A 21,613-nucleotide genomic window follows, 5' to 3' on the forward strand; every position below is an offset into this window, starting at 1 on the left:
GTAAAAGGCCAAGGACAACGATACGCTTATTGGACTATCGAACAAATTTCCAACCCGAAAAAGATGTTAGACAGAGGCGAGCAGGGTTGCCAACTATAATTTAAAAAAATCAGGAAGAATGAAAATAAATATCAGGATAAATCAGGATAGCTGTCCGAAAAGTTAATGTTGATTTTTGGGAAAACAAAAACATGATTTTCAATCAAAGCATTATTTCTGTTAGTTCTGTTTAGTTCTGTTTCCCAATCTTTCGCCATCTTTCGTACAGCTTAAATATTCTATCCTCCCAGAAAACGTTTGCTTCCTCGTCGAAAACTGCTGCGAGCCATACAAGTGAGAAACAGGTTGCTTGGTAGTAGCTTATAATACAGAGTCCATTCCAAATTCCACCAGAAACGGAGTATTTTTTTTTCGTGCGAAGACCAAATATGTAAAAGAATCAATAAGCATGGTATAAATGCTAGCATAAGCGGAAATGCTAGTGTTTCGCCTGACCTTTTGATCGTTTATATTTTTTTCGAAAAACCTATAACATCACTGTAGACAATTGCAGAGAAATCAATATTAACATTTTCACTGAATTCATCGTCCATGCTTTGGAATGAATCTTTACACAATAAATCAGGAAAGCATATCAGCAGTGGGAAACTTGTTGAATTTTTCCTAATTTTTATGATATACGGTTATAGATATATTTACCATAGTCCCATTGTTACTTTTCGCCGATGGAGAAGAATAAAGATGTTCCGAGATTTCAAATAGTGTATATTTTAATATCCTGTGACATACAATATATATAAGTTTCGTTCACAATTTAAATGTTATGTGACTTACGTTTAGTTTTTTTTTTTTCTCCGGTTTATTTCCTTCCTTGACTCCTATATTCAATTACTGCTAGTTCTATGTAGGAAATTAATATTCCGTAGTTATATGTTTTAATTAGCAAAATAATAATTCTTTTTACCTTTTGTTCGGTTCGTAGGATATAAGAATTTTAGGTTAAGCTCAAATAATAGTCTTAGTTAATATATAATCTATAATAGAATTTTAAATTTTCATTACAATAGGCGTAAGATTTTAATTTGTTTTCCTTACTGTGATAAGCTCAATAAATTTAAGATATTATTTTAACTTTAGCAACAAATTTTAGGATAATCAATTTAGTTTCACTGCACTGTACGTTCTACGCATGGAATTCACCTCTATTCATTTTATGATAAAACAATAGACCTTTGTTCGCCATCCATCCGTCATTCTACGGCATAGGCGTGCGGCTTTGACTGGGGGCTCTGATATCTGAGGAGCGACACAACACCGAGGGGTTGTGACACTCCCCCCCGTATGCCAAATCCGGGAGTTGGCCTACACACTTTCGCTCCAGATATCGAGAACGGCTAATTTAACGGCTGGGCGTTCGTAAACTCCTCTTGAGGTTTGGACCGTAGCTCTGCGTACCTGACCTCCCTTCTCCACGGTACCAATTACCTTGCCTTTCGGCCAGCAATTTCGTGGATGTTCAGGATCCACAATTACCACTATGTCCCCTACGGAAATAGGTTTTACCTTTTCGAACCATTTTGACCTCTTGGTAATTTCAGGTAAATAGTTCCGCAACCAGCGTTTCCAGAAAGCGTTCGCCATAACCTGTGAAACCTGCCATCCACGACGCACGGTTTGTACATTGTCGTCACACAGTGTGAAAGGCTTCGAACCATCCGATGAACCCAATAAGAAATGGTTGGGTGTGAGCGCTGGTTCGGACTCGTTATCTACGGGAACCTCTGTCAAGGGGCGACTGTTGAGTACGCCTTCAATCAGGGTCAATGCACTACGCAGCTCCTCGTCTGTTGGCCGTCTACTTCTGAGGATTTCCGTCAGATTCCGCTTTACCGATTGGACAAGTCTCTCCCAGCTGCCACCCATGTGGGGGGTAGCTGGCGGATTGAAACGCCAGGACGTCGAAGCTGTAGTGAACTCCTTCGACAGCTGGTGTTTATCTAAAGCACGGACAGCCTCACACAATTCTTTGGAAGCACCAATAAAATTTGTCCCTCTGTCGCTATAGAAGCAAACAGGAGTTCCTCGACGAGCAATGAAGTTATTCAACGCCATAATACACGAACTCGTGTTAAGTGAACTGGCGACCTCGATATGAAGAGCCCGAATCGTAAGGCACGTCATCAGGACACCCCAACGCTTTTCTACTTTGCGACCCGCAATGACTTCAATCGGCCCGAAAAAATCTACTCCAACGTGAGAGAATGGTCTGCTGAACGCAGCCAACCTGGCTTGAGGAAGCTCAGCCATTTCTGGTGGCACCGGACTTACATCGCGGTTCCGACACCATTGACACCTGTGTCTCATCTTACGAAGCGTTCGTCTCAAACGTGGAATACAAAATCTTCGGCGAACTTCATTCGCAACCGTTGCATAGTTTCGGTGATGATACCTTTCATGAAAATCGGCGAGCACCAAATGAGTGACGGGATGATCATCGGGTAGTATGATTGGGTACTTTTCATCTGGAAATAGGAATATACATTTCGCGGCCCTGCTGTTCATTCGTAAAATATTTGCCGGGTCCAAAAGGGGGCTCAGCTTGTGAATCTTGCTGCTACTTGTAACCTGCGTTATTCGTTCCCCCTCGTTATTAGAACCTCCCAACAGCCTTAGCTCCTCTGCGTAAGCATCTCGCTGTGCCTGGCGAAAGTGGTATTCCTGAGCCCGTCGAAGTTCGTCGTTCGTTAGTGGTCCGCTACGCTGTGGTATTTTCTTTCGCTTGGACTGAACGTTATCCACGAAGCGTTGTACATATGCTGTTACTCTCACTAGATGCATCCATCGTGAATAGTTACTTGCCATAACAACCGGTTCTGCATTTTTACCATGGAACAGTGCGCTTGATCGAATCTCTTCATCAGTTGTTTCCCTAATAAAACTGCGTTTTGGCCAGCTTTCCTCCGGTCCTTTCAAAAATCCCGGCCCCTGAAACCAGCGATCTTCAATTTTCAGCTCCACCTGTCCTGTCCATTTTGTACCGTCGTCGGCAACGTTCCACTCCGACTGAATCCAATGCCACTCATCTATTTCCGTAGTGTCTAGCACTTCACTAACTCGAGCGGCCACATACTGGCTGTATCGACGGTGGTCGGATCGCAGCCAGCACAGAACATTTCGGGAGTCGCACCAGAAATAGCGCTGTGATATCCGAAGGGAAAGTGATTTAGTTACAGTGTTAGCTAGTCTCGTTCCGATGACCGCTGCCTGGAGTTCCGATCGTGGGATCGACAGGTATCTTAGAGGAGTTACGCGTGTTTTCGCACCAACCAATGCGCACTCTACTAAACCATCTTCCTCGAAGCGCAGATATACTACCGCTGCCATACCGTTTTCACCTGCATCTACGAACGTATGCATCTGGATTCGGGTTTGATCCCCGATCGATGTCGCGTGATGAAAACATCTAGGAATTTGAATATCTTCCAGTTTCGGCAGCAATTTAACCCAGGATTTCCAACTTTCGAACTGCTTTCCAGTTATTTGCTCATCCCATTTCAATCCGATTCGCCATACTTCCTGAAGAGTAACCTTGAGAATCATCAAGAAATGCGATATGAGACCGAGCGGGTCAAAAACTGTCATTATGATGCGAAGCAATTCTCGCTTGGTTGGAGCTCGACTCCCATCAAATAGCGCAGCATCGAAACGTCGATAGCAGATCTTGAACATGAAACAATCCGTCGATGTGTTCCACCACATCCCCAAAACTTTCTCCGTCGCCATCTCTGCTGATAAGTTTAGATTCTTCTCTCCAGTAGGTTCTTCGTTCAAGGCTTTCAGAACTCTACAGGAGTTGGAAGTCCAATTCCGTATTTCAAAGCCCCCTTGGGCGTGGATGAATTTCACGGTCTTCGCGAGTTCTATGGCTTCTTCTTCCGTCTCAGTGCTTGCAAGCATGTCGTCCACATAGTGGTTATTAATTATAGCGATGGCTGCTGCTGGATACTCGGCTTCGAAACGCTGAGCGTTATGATTTTTCACGAACTGTGCCGTGGTTGGCGATGAACGTGCTCCAAAAATCATGACTTCAACGACGAACGTGCTCGGCTCTTGCTGTTCAGTATCATCCCACCACAGAAAGAGTTGATAGAACTGATCGACGGGTCGAATTCCTATCTGGAGAAACATCTCGCGAATATCTCCACATATAGCGATACGATGTTCTCGGAATTGTAGCAGAACTGATACCAAAGAGGTCATCATATCCGGCCCTGTGAGCAAAACGGAGTTGAGGCATACTCCATGCACGGATGCGGCTGCATCCCACACGACCCTGATTTTCCCAGGTTTGTTGGGATTTATCACCGGGAAAGTGGGAAGATACCATGTCTGCCCCTGTTTATGAACGAGTTCCTCTGGGTTAACCTTCCTTACATAACCTTTGGTTTGGTATTCTGCCAACTTATCAGTGAAGGCACGCTTAAGATCATCGTCTCTTGATAGACGCCTTTGGAGACAGTTTAGCCTTTGAATGGCCATCGGACGGCTGTCAGGCAGACGGATAGTATCGAAACGTCTGAGAAGGCCCGTTTCGTACTTCTTTTCAGCGACTCGTGTGAAAGATTTCAACAACGATAGCGCCCTTTCATCGTCTCTTGACATCAGAGAACTCACCGGCGACATGATTCCCAAGCTATCTAGGCTAAAGTACTGTTTAACTTCTTGGTGAATTCGATCGTCGCTCTGCAGATTACACGCACAAATGTGGTAAGTGTACTTTCCGTCGGCAGCTGACCCCTGCGACGAACAGCCTCCGAAAATCGTCCAGCCCAGGTGAGTTTTTACGGCAATGGGCTCACCCAACTTTCCTTCACGACAACGTCGAACCAAGGAAACGTTGGCATGTTTCAAACCAATTAGAATTCTAGGCCTCACGAGATTGTAAGACTCAACTTGAATTCCTTCCAGGTGTTTGTACTTTTTCTTCAACTCATCGACGTTTAAGCTCTGCACTGGTAGTTCAAGTGCGTCGACCGTTCGCACGTCAGTAAGGTCGAATCTTTCTCCTTTCGAACCGGATATTCCGACAGCCACCTTCCGCGATTTTTCTTCGAAGCGATGAGTTCCTCCTGTCCACTTAAGACACAGCGGTTTCGACTCTCCTGACAGCTCTAGGTCACAGGCAATTTGTTCGTCTAACAGCGTCAACTCGGATCCATCGTCCAGAAAGGCGTAGCACTCCACCTGCTTGCTCGGCCCAAAAAGTGTAACCGGCAAGTAGCGAAACAATTCCAAAGCAGTTTCCATTTGATGAGTGTTAACACTCCGTTCCTCGTTCGATTTCGTTTGAAAGGAACTCACTTCCCTCTCATTCGGTACAACGAGGTACTTGTGTAGAAGTGCATTGTGCTTGAACGTACATCCGTCGACACCGCATGGTTTACTGTTGCAGTTTCCTCCATGCTGTCGCAAACACTTACGACAAATTCTGAATTCGCGAACCGCAGCCCAGCGTGCTTCATACGAGAGCTCCTGAAATCGCTTACATTTTGTAGCTTTCGGACAACTTCCCTTACAAATCGGACAACTCTTCGACACTATCGTTCCGGATTTCTCGGTGAACTGGTAGTTGACACTCGGACGAACGTTTGCAGATTTCTGTCCGGGTACGGTCACCGATGGCGATTCTACGTGTGTGTTGACGAAGGCTTTACCTTGGCGCTTCCCACGGGTGTCTTGTACATAGCTAAAGGATTTTCGAGGTTCTGCGACAATGCTGGCATCTTCTGCTATCGAGTAAATCCAGTCGGAAAATGCAACCAAATTCGGCTTTCTCAGTGTCTTGCTATGCCTCGCCCAGTCTAGCTTTATCGCAGGAGGAAGTTTGCTGACGAGTTCCTGCATTAGCGTTACGTCACGCATGTACTCTCTCCTCCCACAAGCGTCGATAGTAGAACGTAGATTCTGAACAGCGAGGGCATAGTCCACGAGTTTCTCAATGGAATCTGATCTAACTTGTGCCATGGCTAGAATTTTTTCCCGTAGAGAACCGATAATCATGTGCGGCTGCCCAAATCTGAGTTTAAGAACGCTTATTGCTTTCGATACGGTTGACGGATGCATCAAGAAACTTCCCACTGTTGCAAAGGCCTCATCCTTCAGGCAATTCCGGAGGCGGATCATGTTCTCCTCATCCCTATAGCCGCACATCGTTGTCGTGCTTTCGTATGTCGATATAAACATCGGCCACTCTTCGGGATTCCCACTAAATCGGGGAAGATCACATGATATTACCTGCCGTGCAGCGACCTGTTCACGGCTGAGCGTAACGTTCATCTGAGAGTGATGTCTACTTTGGCTGGAGATTTTATGCGACATTTTTTGAACTGGCGTTGACTGTCGCTTTGGAACGAAGGGTTCGTGGTGATCGTCATCGCTTTCGTCGTCATCGTCGCTTTCGGCTTGCTCCTCCTCTTCGGAATCGGAGCTTCCATCTCGCTCCGCGTCACCCCCAGATTGTGCGTCAGAACCACCGCCACCGCTAGCTTCAGCTATTTCCTCCATCAGTTCGAACTTTCTCGCCATCAATTCCCGCGTCCGTTTCATTTCCTCAAACATGAGCGTCTCTTCTGCCAGCACCTTTTGAAGCTGCATTTTCAGAGTTTGCATTGATTTGTTCAACGAATCTGATGCCACAGATTTAGATTTTGTTGATTTATTCACCTTCTCGATTTTCGCAGACTTTTCCCCATCCATAACATGTTGTGATTTCTCCCGATCAGCTACTTCTTTGCTCTGGGGATGACCCTTAAGACTCGAATTCTTCACCATTTTCTTAGGTTTTCTTGATTTCGATTTCTTAGCACTTGCAACTGCTAGATTGGCTTTCTTCACTGCACTTCTGGTGTTCCTTTTGGTCGTCTTCATCTTCTGCTGGTTTGTCGCCGCGGTCTCGCATTTCGAACAAATCCATTCGTAGTCTTCGACGTCCTCCGTCACTCCAGCACAATCGAAATGAGTCCAACCTTCACAACAGTCGCATTGGACCATTCGGCTGTTATCAGCAGTCTGACACAAATCACAACTCCGTTCCTTCATGGGGGCGAGCTGCTGAGGGGCTTTCGGTGATTTCTTCTCAACCCCTGGCTTTTCCGTGGTTGTTGTAGCCTTGCTGGATATAGGAGTAGTAGGTTCGGCTGAGTCGGACATCCTCTCCAAGTAAACGATATTAAAAGATGTTACTTTTCGCCGATGGAGAAGAATAAAGATGTTCCGAGATTTCAAATAGTGTATATTTTAATATCCTGTGACATACAATATATATAAGTTTCGTTCACAATTTAAATGTTATGTGACTTACGTTTAGTTTTTTTTTTTTCTCCGGTTTATTTCCTTCCTTGACTCCTATATTCAATTACTGCTAGTTCTATGTAGGAAATTAATATTCCGTAGTTATATGTTTTAATTAGCAAAATAATAATTCTTTTTACCTTTTGTTCGGTTCGTAGGATATAAGAATTTTAGGTTAAGCTCAAATAATAGTCTTAGTTAATATATAATCTATAATAGAATTTTAAATTTTCATTACAATAGGCGTAAGATTTTAATTTGTTTTCCTTACTGTGATAAGCTCAATAAATTTAAGATATTATTTTAACTTTAGCAACAAATTTTAGGATAATCAATTTAGTTTCACTGCACTGTACGTTCTACGCATGGAATTCACCTCTATTCATTTTATGATAAAACAATAGACCTTTGTTCGCCATCCATCCGTCATTCTACGGCATAGGCGTGCGGCTTTGACTGGGGGCTCTGATATCTGAGGAGCGACACAACACCGAGGGGTTGTGACACCCATAATCAAAGTTGATTCTCCTTTGAATCAGACGAACAAATTACATATAAAATCTATTATATTGACTGTGGATTTAAATTTTTTCCATGACTCACACATACTGGTAAGCATTTGTATAATATACATGGTACAGCAATATAAGATTAATACGAGCGAGCGAAACAAAAGACAAATAAGCTTTCCGCATACTTTTCCACATACACGGCCCAGACCGAGATAGATATTGTTCCCCTTCATGCGCTCTTTTTTACTCTTAGAAAACACTTCCCAACCAGCAACCAACTTGCGACCAGACTCAAGGCACTAGTAATTTTTCCTGTTGCAGAAAGACGTAGAGATTTTCATTGGAAGTTACAAGAGCTATGAAAAATGTGAAAAGGAGTAGCCGAAATCTTTCAATCAACACATGTTAGCAGTATCTGACAACTAACTGAAAACGTTGATTTCCAAACTGACAAATTTCTGCGACGAAGTTTCGGACATGGATATTTGAAGGCCGCAGAAATTTTCCTCGACGATGCCAGTTATTAGACTGCATTGGAAGTGTTACAGTTCATAGTGAAATATTAAATCTTTTAAAATTTCACAGTGAGTTTGAAGTTGTCACTTACGATTTGCGTTTCTTTGGCACCTAGTTAAAGAATACACGAGCTAAATGGGATCGACATGTGGTTTCAACATGACGGTGCCACATGCCACACAGCACACGAAATGATGGGCCTATTTCGCAATGAATTTGGTGAGCAATTCATCTCTAGTGTTAGACCAGGCCACCAAGATCGTGCGATTTGACATCCTTGGACTGTTTTTGTGAGGGTATGCCAAATCTCTTGTTAAAGCAGATAAATCAGCATCAATTCAACAAGCACTTGAAGACATGACACACATGCTATCGTCAAGATACCAGTCGATATGCTTAAAAGAGTAACTCCAAATTGACCAATTGCGCTACCTGTTCAATCAACAATGGTGTGCGTGTTTTCTATCGTTTCCACCGGCTTCGTTCAGCAGGAAACATTGAACCTCAAATATCATTTTTACGCAAGGCAGCGCCTTAGAAGTTGTGATCGCTTCATACATAGCTGACTGCATATGCCCTGTCGCCCTTGGAGATGCAGAAAAGTGTTTGAATGACAGCGGGTTCAGATGAAAGGTTTGAGCCCGGTAGTCATTACTGCTTATTTCTTAGTGTTGTGTTGTGTTGCGTGCGGGTTGTGTGGTGCAGTGTAGGGATAATATGGGCATAAATTACCTTCGATGATTCATCATCCTCATCTTGAATTGTTAAATAATAAAAAAAACCCGATTTTTTTCTGATATCGTCTACCTATGAACAGTTTGAACAGGCGGACTTCTTCTTGAATGGCGTTAACGTTCCCTGTGGAACTTTTGCCGTCTCAACGTTTGCGTTAACTAGCGTCATTCATTAATACGAGATTTTTTAAGCCAAATAACACGCCTTGAATGTAATCCGAGGGGCAAACTCTAGAATACGCGTGACCACAGTGCAAGTCGAAGGAAATTTCTCTGACGAAAAATCCTCCCGGCCAGAACGGGAATCGAACCCGAACACCCGGCATGATAATGTGAGACGCTAACCACTCGGCCACGGGTGCACGTGAACAGGCGGACGAGACGCCAATTTCAAATTGGACTTCACGTAAGAACCATCTGAAACGTAGTGACCAACATTTATATGAAATAATCTTAAAAAGGGTTGATTTTTAACCCCCAATGATGAACGTTATATTTGTAACAATTTTTCTTTGTTTGTTCTGTAAATTAAAATCCAAACGTCTCACCTTTTATCATTATATCCTTACATTTGAGTTTTTTGGATCGATAAATTTGACTTTTCATTAGAGAACAAGATCATAGACTTGATAATAAGATTTGGTTGAAGGGGTGACACCCAAGCCACCCGCCCCGGGTGTCACCCAGTCACGATACGCCACTGCTTCTAATCAACTGTCGGTGTGTAAACGTCAGTTGTAAAAGTCGCTTAAGGGGCATCCATAAAGTACGTCAAGTATATAAGGGAAGGAAGGGATTAGGTAAATCGTGACGTAGGGGAAGGGGGTTTATGTTTTGTGACGTCACATGGAGAATTTAAAAAAAAAATCAATTAAAAAATTGTTTTCTTTTTTAATTACTTCTTGTTTTAGTGTCGAACTGAAACGTTTACAGTATATCAACCTATTATAAATAAAACAATATTTCCGGGAAATTGATTTTTTTCGAAAATATCTGTGTAAACAAGATTTCAATCCAATGGGGTGTACACACTCCCCAAGGTACCTGTTTATGATTTGCAGGTGACGGATAGAAAAGACACTCTCACTGTCTCCCTGTCTCATACAAAAACATGTTGATATGAAACAGTGGTGACAAAGAAATCATTTATTCGTTTATTCAGGTTGTGCAATTGAGACGTTCGACAGTGAAGTGAAGTGGATAGGATGGATGAAAACGAATTATTCCGTTCACTGTATAACGCAATCGTTGAAGCGCACCGGGGAACAGAACAAATATGTGTACCAGACTGACACTGTTAAGTTTTGGAATAAAACGAAGAACAAGTTCCCAAAAAACGTGGGTAAAAAATCCGAATGTTTAGCGTTGCGAAATTTGTACACCACGCCTTATTTTGTTCACAGAACATGCTGTCCACCATTGAGGAACTATCTGAGTACCGTTCTGACGAAGAGATTTTTGCCACTTCGCTACCAAAAACCAACCTTAATGCTTCCCATCGGTATTCGTACTAAACATAATCGAAATCATACCGAAGTCCATGCCTGGTTCAATGTGCTTCCATATGATAAAAGGTACACGAAAAAGACAAAAACACCAAAGAAACGGATTGCTGCAAGACGTTGCCGTACAAGGAAGACCAGATTCTTCCAAGTGGATCTGACGAGCTCGAGTGGATGGATGAAATTAGATATGAAAGGATATGAAAGAAACATCATAGCAATTGGAGATCATCTTCAGAATCCAAAGATCGATGATGAATGAGCTAGATGAGCTTGTAGTTCTTTTTCTTTTTTTGTCGGTCTATAACATAGAAACTAAGGTAATAAAGTACCGTTATAAAAGTGTTGTGCTCCCGTGGCCGAGTCGTTAGCGTCACACATTATCATGCCGAGGGTTCGGATTCGATTCCCGTTCTGGACTTCGGGATTCTTCGTTAATGAGCTTTCTTAGAGTATTAATGAAAATGACACCAGCTAATACCTAGGTTACTCTTGAAACCCATTGTGCTGAAAAAAGTGGCGGAAAATTTCCCGTCCCTCATTTGTGTTAGAAAACTATTTGAGAAACCCAAAAGAAAATGGTTATGATGAATGTTTTTCTATGGAATTTCGAACAACCGAGGAAGGAAATTTTCAACGGTAATTTCAACCGTATAGAATCATACAAAGAAAACAATCTGTCTATGGTTCAATCTTTGGTTTGTGTGAATCTGATTTTGCTTTTAAAATCCCGAAAAAACTTATATGTATTACCAAGAACTTATCATTTTTGGAAATGATTTAAAATGGTTCTTCCTCTTTCTCTATCTTTCGGAATAATCCTTGAAAAGATGTCAGTGCTTCCACAATGGGACCATCAATGACATATTCATCAGACCCAAGAAATTTATAGAGCTTTTCGTGAATAAAGGAGGCATCACTTTGAAGCAGCTTCTCTACTATCTCTAACGACAAAGAATGCAGATCACTTCCAAGCATTCCAAGCAAGATTGCGCAATGCTTGTTGGAGTTTTCTAATGTGAACTAAACTCTAAACGAAACCGGGGAAATATCCATGTGCCGTTCATACCACATGATAACACTGTAAATGTTTATGTATGCGTCAAAAATCAGCGAGATCATCCAAAATACCGTGATTATGGGGTCAAGGATGCTACTCGTAAAGTACAAAATTATAGTGGTGCTCGATCAACCCTGGTTATAGCCCGATTGAGAGCCCTGTAACTTCTGGTTATTCCCAAAGCTGTAACTAATAATATCATGGAAAGGATTTAGACACACTTTTAGATATTTAGAGAGCTTTGACTACCGTTTTAGAAGACATTTTAAACAAAGTATTTGGTATGCTTCAAACCTTTCCATATAAATTGTTTCCTCTTACAATGAGTTCATTTTGAACGTAATCTTTTCCGCATCAGTCGATCACTTGAACTCGATTACCAACAAAGGCATCCAATGATCTCAGAGGTAGCGCACTCGGTGTCTCAGATGAGGTAGCATTCCTACTCTGAACACCACTCTAACAAACGGCTGAGTGGCTTGCTGTTTCATATACTCAGGATGTTCTTACCTGGAACAAGAAGAAAAAATTGCATGAGTAATAGTCTATAACCAGGTAGACATAACTTCACAGTGTTAGTGTATTTACGGGTAAATATATCCCAATGGTGGGTACAGTAGGGTATTCAAAGTTTCGTCATATAAGCAAGTCTCCATTACAAATAGCTCATAAAGTATCGTACTAATCATTCGACTAGTTGACCCCGGTGGCCTCAACCGTAGTTTATTCATAATTATTTGATTGAAAAAAATGGCACATCGCATTCCGACAATAATCAATGGGAAGGCGTCCATCGTTAGCATTCCATCGGTTACAAAACCTAGTCGTAAGACCTTTGGGTTGACCAAACCTCTCAATGTGGCGCTTCCAACTCCAGCGGACCTTCAAAAGTCCGACGAATTATACGAAACGTTGAGGTCACGCAATTCGATGGAGAATTATGCAGAGCTGAGCCATCGTGAGACAGTGCTGGCGAAAATTGACGCACTGGTTGAGCAGTGGGTGCACGACTTGTCGATTTCGAGAGGTATGGCTTCTGACCAAGCGAGGAATCTTGGAGGACGAATATACCCCTTTGGTTCGTATCGACTGGGTGTTCACGATAAGGGTTCCGATATGGACTTACTGTGTGTCGTTCCACGCAACATTGCCCGTACAGACTTCTTCAGTTCTTTTCTGCATCTTCTTGAAACACACCCGGAGGCAAGTAGTTGTCTAGCAGTGCAAGAAGCTTATGTCCCTGTAATAAAAACAAAGTTTGACGGGTTGGATATAGACCTACTGTTCGCGCGCTTGACTCTTGCGCGAATTCCCCGTGATCTCAACCTACGCGAAGGGATGCAGCTCAAAAATTTGGATGAACAATCAGTGCGAAGTGTGAATGGCTACAAGATAAACGAGGAGTTGTTGGATCTTGTGCCCAACGTCGAAACCTTCCAACTGGCTCTACGAGCTATCAAACTGTGGGCAAAACCTAACGGAGTCTACTCAAATGTACTAGGGTATTTCGGAGGAGTATCCTGTGCTATACTCGTGGCAAGGGTCTGCCAATTATATCCCAATGCGGCTGCAGCTACAATCGTGAATAAATTCTTTCTAATATACTCCAACTGGAACTGGCCCCAGCCAGTCCTGCTGAACAAACCCGACGATCTCAAACTCGGGTTTCCGGAATGGAACTCCAATCCACGTGCTGGACAACATTTAATGCCGATCATCACTCCAGTCTATCCACAACAGAACTCCGTATACAATGTGTCTCAATCGACAATCACAATTATCAGAGAGGCGCTCATGCAAGGGTTCAAGGTAACCGAGAATATCATGGTAGACAAGGCTAGCTGGAGTGATCTGTTCAGAGGCCCTAGCTTTTTCATGAAATATCAGCACTTTTTGGTGGTGATGGCGAGTTCGACGAACCCCAGCGACCAACTGATGTGGTGCGGACTCGTGCAATCCAGACTTAGGCATCTAACATTGAATTTAGAATACAATCTACTCGTTCGATTGTCACAGGTCCACACCAAGTGCTACGAAGAAGACGAGCAAAATTGTGCAGAACGGATGAAGGACAAGGAAGCTGGTGTGATGTCCGATATTTGTACTATCTGGTTCGTAGGGCTGAAGTTTGAAAAACACCTCAATATCCATCCGGATCTAACAGAAGCCATTTATGATTTTACCAATGGAGTGTACAACAATAATATATATAGAGACGGATGTCAAGTTGAGGTGCGACAAATTAAGCAGAATCAACTGGCCGAATATCTCGACAAACAGTTGCTACGAAAAGAATTTTCGAGATATTCCGATGATCAATCAGTGTCATCTTCAACTGGAGAAAGCAGCGAAATATCTGGAAAGCGGTCTCCAAATGAAGAACTTCGTGGACTCACTACTAAGAAGCAAAGGACTATTTCGGGTGCCAGTCGATAGGAACACCCTATCGAGAACATAGTACAATAGTACTTTTTTCAAAATAAATACACCAAAATGCAATTATTGTACAAGTTGATCAATAAAGATTAGTAGCCAATAATGAAAACAAAAGCTGCATTCTATTATTTTGATGTTCAGATTCCACAGCCCCAATCTTTTTTCAGGTAATAATCGTCTTCCATTCGGAAGCTTGGAACCGAATTGTTGCAATTTTGCTTCCGTATTTGCTTTGTTTAGTGGTATGTATTGTCCGTAAAAAATAGATAATAGCCGTCACACAATACAAAATATATCATGCTTTGTCAACTTTTTGAATACTCTTATTCACCGCGCTTGTGTCAAATTAGGTATCGGCAATTATTCAAAACATATAAGTAAAATTCTCTGTTTCTCTGTGCTGAGTGCTGTTCTGCCGTTCTACGCATAGTTGTCCCATGTTCCAAAATCAGCAACTGAGAAAAACGAAATCAAAGTTTTCTCGCATATTTGTCTACCAAAAGCTTTAAGCATTTCATTTTAGCAATACACCGGGTTTTCTATAAGCACTATACTATTGTTTAATGAAATGTGATGAGATTCCCTCACTGAATCTATTAAGCTTTATTACGGGTTTGAAAATTCATGGTGGGTGTGTTATGCCTAGAATATCAACATGGGACAATTGAACTTGATGTTGTTTTTTGATATACTGGGAACAAGCAATATTTTTTTGTGTTTTTTCGAAACATTATGCATAGAAACATCGTTTTATGAAGAAATGAGTGATCTGCAACACCTTTGCAGAAAATAAATCTCATTGTTATTAGGCATTCGCTAACAAGGTGTACACGTGTTCTGTTAAACTTTTTCCTATTTGTTTGAAAATTAGTTCGTTCTTCCAAACCAGAAAAGAGTGCATTAGGCCTGCTGAAAGTGTGACATGAAATTCTTGTACTTGAACCGACTTATTTGATATGGATCTACAAAAAAATACATGGTAGGACAATTGAACTTGATGTTGTTTTTTAAAAATTGGGAATAAACTATATGTTTTTTGTGTTTTTCCGTAAGATTATGCATAAAAACAACGTTTTATGAAGAAAAGTGAAAAACGTCAAAAAGTAACACGGGCGTAACTTTGCGTAGAACGACAGTGTTCACCTTTAAAATACCCAATAAAAGGCAATATTCTGAAGAAAGCCAAAATTATGAATGGATCAATATGATGACAATTCGAATTTTTTCATTAAAAAATGGTGATTCGTGAAACCGGATAAACCATGATCATTTTTTGGACAAACCATGATCAGAGGTGGTCAATAATTTCTCTTTCAGGAAAATCGTTAAAAAACATAAATATATGAATAATTTCAAAAAAATAACAATCAATACTAAAGTAAAATGTATGAACGATATGTTCCGATGAACAATTGCAAATATAAATATATATAGAAGGTGCATTTGCATATGTAGTAAAATTCTGATTATACATGAGCGTAACATGAGCAAATTTATAACACATGCGAATTGGGGTTCTTTTGGTACAAGATCTTCCGCATAGTAATTCGATGTTGATAATTCCTTAATATTTTCCTTCGTTGTCCGTATTGTTTTCACATATTCACGTTGGAGAGCCTTAACCCTTCTCTTCGTTGGCCGAGGCATTTCGATTGAATGTAATACTTTTCCGTTTACTGTTTTTTAAAGCATAGGCAGCCATGGTTTGGTTGATATTACTTGATGGGAAGTGTACGAAAACGATAATTTTCTTCACACTGTTTCGCAAAATTACTGATTTTTGGGCGAGGGGTGAGGGAAGGAGAGGGAAGAAATGAGCGTCATTGTGGCAGCCATTTGTGGCTAGCTTCCACCTTCACTTTAAATAAACTCCTTCTCGTTCCAACTAGCAAGCAGTTTGTAGTCTCTCCTAATGCTGATGTCACTCAAAACGGTTTTGCTCCATACAAAGTTCAAGAGCAAAATCACTTCGGAGGATCGAAAAAAATCTTTTTTGAAAACAAACACTCAATGATGCGACAGAGAGCTTTTTGTCGCGTTTTTAACATTCTGTCCGCGCCACGGACTACTCTTCGAAGGGATCCCACGCCTTAACAGGTGCAGTGGACTGATAAGAAACTCTGTTAACTCTTTTTGAGTCTTGCAAAAGGCTATTGTTTTTGGTGGATAGAAAACTCGCTGCCCCCTTTCGTTCATTTATTGGTGACGTTTTACCAGGACTGAGATGAGATGCTGTGTCGGTGACCGGTATTTATACTGCTAGATTTATTTTAAGAGTTCTAATAAAGTCATAAAAATTAACAGCAACTTTAGTGGCAGATACATCATCTCTTTCACCTATGCCAATAAATGTTTGAAAGATCACTAATAGTAGTATAACATGACAGTATTTTTATTTCTTTATACTCAAAATACGATACAAATTGATAAAAATACGGGACAATGAAAAATGGTCGAAAATACAGTACTGCCTCTTAAATAACGGCAAGTTTGGTCAGCCTAGAATAAAGTGAACAATTACGAAGCAACGACAAGGGGATGGTTTAGGACCACCTTTTGTTTCGAAAACTAGTTTTCTTTGGTCGCCATAGTGGAAAGATTAGCCGCATGGATTGAAGAAAAATTGTTTTTGAAAATGCAGAATTCATCTTCAATCATAAGTTTATTCAAACTCATGCGGTACCTTTAGTATTTTTAAGAAAAAAATGGAGTGTTTAATTTTTTTTTAATTGGTCATTTACGCACGAAAAGTCGTGTGGGTAAAAGCGACTTAAATTGAATAAAATGATGTAGTTTTTATATTGAAATGAAAAACTTTATTTTATTGTTTTTAGCCCAATGAGATTTTTCCTATCATAGGTTTTATTGGGTTGGGGTCTCTATGTACACACCAACTGGTAAAACGTAGTAAAAAGACCTTACTGTACTACATGGGCTGGAAGGTCACGACAATTTTCAACAGATGGCACCACTCAAAAATGAACAAGATTCATTTCGAGAGGTTCATCTGTCACTAGCTTATGTGTGAAGTTTTATGACATTTAGTTTATTTGTTCATAAACTACAGTTGTTTAAGTGTCACTACCTGAGCATTCGTATAGAAAATAGAAAAAGAGGAATATCGTATTTTGATCAAACTTTGTTTTTGATGGGAAAAACTCCTGAACAATCAATGCAGTGGTTGACGAAATGTTATTCCACTTCTGCTTCTCCGAGAAAAACAGTTTAGCGGTGGATTAGTGAATTTTAAATGGGCCGTACAAGCACCGCAGATGCACCTCGCTCTGGAAGGCCAAAAGAGCCTACGAATCCAGAAATCGTAAAATAAGTGCATCGATTCATTATGAACAATCATAAAGTAAAGTTACGCGAGTTAGTTGAGGCCGTGGGCATTTCAAAAGAACGAGTGGGATACATTTTACACGACAAAGCTATCCGCGCGTTTGCTGACTTTGATGATTCAACAGCCGGTTTGATGTTGTTGAAGCGTTATCGAGTGGACTTCTTCCGACGTTTTGTGACAATGGATGAAACATGGATCCAACACCACACTCCTGAGTCCAACAGTCAATCTACAGAGTGGCTTACAAGTCACAAAAGCCGGCCAAAGCGGCCAAAAGACCAACAGTCGGCCGGGAAGGTTTTACCATCCGTTTTTTTCGGGATGCGCATGGCATAATCTTCATCGATTATCTGTAGAAGGGGAAAACAGTTACCGGAGATATTATGCAGTGTTATTGAACAAACTGAACGACGAAATAAAGAAAAAAATGACCCCATATGGCGAAGAAAGAAGTTCTGTACCATCACAACAACGCACCGTCGCACCATACTTAAAAGCGATGGCTAAATTGGACCAATTACGATTCCAATTGGTTGCTCACCCACCATATTCTCCAGACATAGCCCCCAGCAACTACTATATGTTGCCAAACCTCAAGCGGTGACTCCAGGGAAAGAGATTCACATCGAATGAGGAAGTTATCGCAGAAACTGATGAATATTTCGAAGCATAGACGTTTCGTACTACATAAAGTGAATTGATATAGCAAGTGTATTGTCCACGAAGGAAACTACGTTGAGGAATGAGAACAGCATGCATACTTTTCAGCGCATGTAGTACAATTGAATAGTTTGTTTGAGAAACCCCATAAGTCCATTTGTCGCACTTGCGAGAAAACAATAAAAAACTGTTATTCTCAAAATTTTGACAGGGTCCTCCAATTTCTTGGTATGAGGTTTGATTAGACAATTATTAGACATATTATTGGGACCTCTACTTCATCAATATAACAGGTTGAGCTCAAAATATAACGCTCCAAAGTTGGTGGACTTGAGGGGTTTCTCAAACAAACGAGAAATCAGCGGTATATTTAGCGGTTTTGAAGCGATTCAATTGAATTTTATGTACTTTTAATGTTTATAATGCTCATACCAAGTAAGAATAAGGGCTGTTTTAAAGTTATGTTCAGCATTAAAGGAGGTTGGGGTAAGGGGGGTCGGATAATTATCATTTGGTTAATTCTAAACACATACGGAATACAAAGATACGTTGTGGAGGGAGATAGAGAATGTCTTAAAAAGCTTTTTGCGTTACTGATACATGAGAAGTACATAGTACTATGGGGCGTGGCCTGTCACTCAGCTTCATGTTCTTCGAGCACTTCAACAATTCTTGATTGAGGGCATATGGATCTACTATGCCTTTGCGAAGCATTCAATCGTGCATTGTGTAACAGGCCAAGGACAACGATACGCTTATTGGACTATCGAACAAATTTCCAACCCGAAAAAGATGTTAGACAGAGGCGAGCAGGGTTGCCAACTATAATTTAAAAAAATCAGGAAGAATGAAAATAAATATCAGGATAAATCAGGATAGCTGTCCGAAAAGTTAATGTTGATTTTTGGGAAAACAAAAACATGATTTTCAATCAAAGCATTATTTCTGTTAGTTCTGTTTAGTTCTGTTTCCCAATCTTTCGCCATCTTTCGTACAGCTTAAATATTCTATCCTCCCAGAAAACGTTTGCTTCCTCGTCGAAAACTGCTGCGAGCCATACAAGTGAGAAACAGGTTGCTTGGTAGTAGCTTATAATACAGAGTCCATTCCAAATTCCACCAGAAACGGAGTATTTTTTTTCGTGCGAAGACCAAATATGTAAAAGAATCAATAAGCATGGTATAAATGCTAGCATAAGCGGAAATGCTAGTGTTTCGCCTGACCTTTTGATCGTTTATATTTTTTTCGAAAAACCTATAACATCACTGTAGACAATTGCAGAGAAATCAATATTAACATTTTCACTGAATTCATCGTCCATGCTTTGGAATGAATCTTTACTCAATAAATCAGGAAAGCATATCAGCAGTGGGAAACTTGTTGAATTTTTCCTAATTTTTATGATATACGGTTATAGATATATTTACCATAGTCCCATAATCAAAGTTGATTCTCCTTTGAATCAGACGAACAAATTACATATAAAATCTATTATATTGACTGTGGATTTAAATTTTTTCCATGACTCACACATACTGGTAAGCATTTGTATAATATACATGGTACAGCAATATAAGATTAATACGAGCGAGCGAAACAAAAGACAAATAAGCTTTCCGCATACTTTTCCACATACACGGCCCAGACCGAGATAGATATTGTTCCCCTTCATGCGCTCTTTTTTACTCTTAGAAAACACTTCCCAACCAGCAACCAACTTGCGACCAGACTCAAGGCACTAGTAATTTTTCCTGTTGCAGAAAGACGTAGAGATTTTCATTGGAAGTTACAAGAGCTATGAAAAATGTGAAAAGGAGTAGCCGAAATCTTTCAATCAACACATGTTAGCAGTATCTGACAACTAACTGAAAACGTTGATTTCCAAACTGACAAATTTCTGCGACGAAGTTTCGGACATGGATATTTGAAGGCCGCAGAAATTTTCCTCGACGATGCCAGTTATTAGACTGCATTGGAAGTGTTACAGTTCATAGTGAAATATTAAATCTTTTAAAATTTCACAGTGAGTTTGAAGTTGTCACTTACGATTTGCGTTTCTTTGGCACCTAGTTAAAGAATACACGAGCTAAATGGGATCGACATGTGGTTTCAACATGACGGTGCCACATGCCACACAGCACACGAAATGATGGGCCTATTTCGCAATGAATTTGGTGAGCAATTCATCTCTAGTGTTAGACCAGGCCACCAAGATCGTGCGATTTGACATCCTTGGACTGTTTTTGTGAGGGTATGCCAAATCTCTTGTTAAAGCAGATAAATCAGCATCAATTCAACAAGCACTTGAAGACATGACACACATGCTATCGTCAAGATACCAGTCGATATGCTTAAAAGAGTAACTCCAAATTGACCAATTGCGCTACCTGTTCAATCAACAATGGTGTGCGTGTTTTCTATCGTTTCCACCGGCTTCGTTCAGCAGGAAACATTGAACCTCAAATATCATTTTTACGCAAGGCAGCGCCTTAGAAGTTGTGATCGCTTCATACATAGCTGACTGCATATGCCCTGTCGCCCTTGGAGATGCAGAAAAGTGTTTGAATGACAGCGGGTTCAGATGAAAGGTTTGAGCCCGGTAGTCATTACTGCTTATTTCTTAGTGTTGTGTTGTGTTGCGTGCGGGTTGTGTGGTGCAGTGTAGGGATAATATGGGCATAAATTACCTTCGATGATTCATCATCCTCATCTTGAATTGTTAAATAATAAAAAAAACCCGATTTTTTTCTGATATCGTCTACCTATGAACAGTTTGAACAGGCGGACTTCTTCTTGAATGGCGTTAACGTTCCCTGTGGAACTTTTGCCGTCTCAACGTTTGCGTTAACTAGCGTCATTCATTAATACGAGATTTTTTAAGCCAAATAACACGCCTTGAATGTAATCCGAGGGGCAAACTCTAGAATACGCGTGACCACAGTGCAAGTCGAAGGAAATTTCTCTGACGAAAAATCCTCCCGGCCAGAACGGGAATCGAACCCGAACACCCGGCATGATAATGTGAGACGCTAACCACTCGGCCACGGGTGCACGTGAACAGGCGGACGAGACGCCAATTTCAAATTGGACTTCACGTAAGAACCATCTGAAACGTAGTGACCAACATTTATATGAAATAATCTTAAAAAGGGTTGATTTTTAACCCCCAATGATGAACGTTATATTTGTAACAATTTTTCTTTGTTTGTTCTGTAAATTAAAATCCAAACGTCTCACCTTTTATCATTATATCCTTACATTTGAGTTTTTTGGATCGATAAATTTGACTTTTCATTAGAGAACAAGATCATAGACTTGATAATAAGATTTGGTTGAAGGGGTGACACCCAAGCCACCCGCCCCGGGTGTCACCCAGTCACGATACGCCACTGCTTCTAATCAACTGTCGGTGTGTAAACGTCAGTTGTAAAAGTCGCTTAAGGGGCATCCATAAAGTACGTCAAGTATATAAGGGAAGGAAGGGATTAGGTAAATCGTGA

General features: G+C 40.9%; 3 protein-coding genes across 10 annotated transcripts in view; 1 reads left to right on the plus strand and 2 right to left on the minus strand.

Annotated features, from left to right (window-relative positions):
- The window catches only part of LOC129780572 (uncharacterized), a 266,066-nt gene that overhangs the window by 145,851 nt on the left and 98,602 nt on the right, over window positions 1-21,613 (minus strand). The window lies entirely within an intron of this gene.
- Window positions 727-7,850, minus strand: LOC129780570 (uncharacterized). 4 transcript variants are annotated; one of them, XM_055788959.1, is made up of 3 exons: window positions 7,622-7,850; window positions 7,491-7,560; window positions 727-7,426 (listed from the first exon to the last, which is right to left on the minus strand). In XM_055788959.1, the coding sequence occupies exon 3, from the start codon at window positions 7,207-7,209 to the stop codon at window positions 1,363-1,365; it is 5,847 nt and encodes a 1,948-aa protein (XP_055644934.1). In that variant the 5' UTR covers window positions 7,210-7,426; window positions 7,491-7,560; window positions 7,622-7,850; the 3' UTR covers window positions 727-1,362. The 4 variants fall into 4 exon arrangements, 3 of the variants coding, with proteins under 3 accessions (XP_055644934.1, XP_055644933.1, XP_055644932.1); XM_055788958.1 differs by having other exon boundaries at window positions 727-7,304; window positions 7,361-7,426; window positions 7,491-7,850; XR_008743960.1 differs by having other exon boundaries at window positions 727-900; window positions 965-7,850.
- On the plus strand, window positions 12,425-14,110 carry LOC129774411 (poly(A) polymerase type 3-like). Its single transcript, XM_055778145.1, has one exon. The coding sequence runs from the start codon at window positions 12,425-12,427 to the stop codon at window positions 14,108-14,110; it is 1,686 nt and encodes a 561-aa protein (XP_055634120.1).

Source organism: Toxorhynchites rutilus, chromosome 3 (assembly GCF_029784135.1).
Source record: "Toxorhynchites rutilus septentrionalis strain SRP chromosome 3, ASM2978413v1, whole genome shotgun sequence".
NCBI classification, from domain to species: Eukaryota; Metazoa; Arthropoda; class Insecta; order Diptera; family Culicidae; genus Toxorhynchites; species Toxorhynchites rutilus.

Coding starts and splice junctions, on each gene's coding strand:
- LOC129780570 (XM_055788959.1), bottom strand. CDS start 7,209: ATGTCCGACTCAGCCGAACCTACTACTCCTATATCCAGCAAGGCTACA.
- LOC129774411 (XM_055778145.1), top strand. CDS start 12,425: ATGGCACATCGCATTCCGACAATAATCAATGGGAAGGCGTCCATCGTT.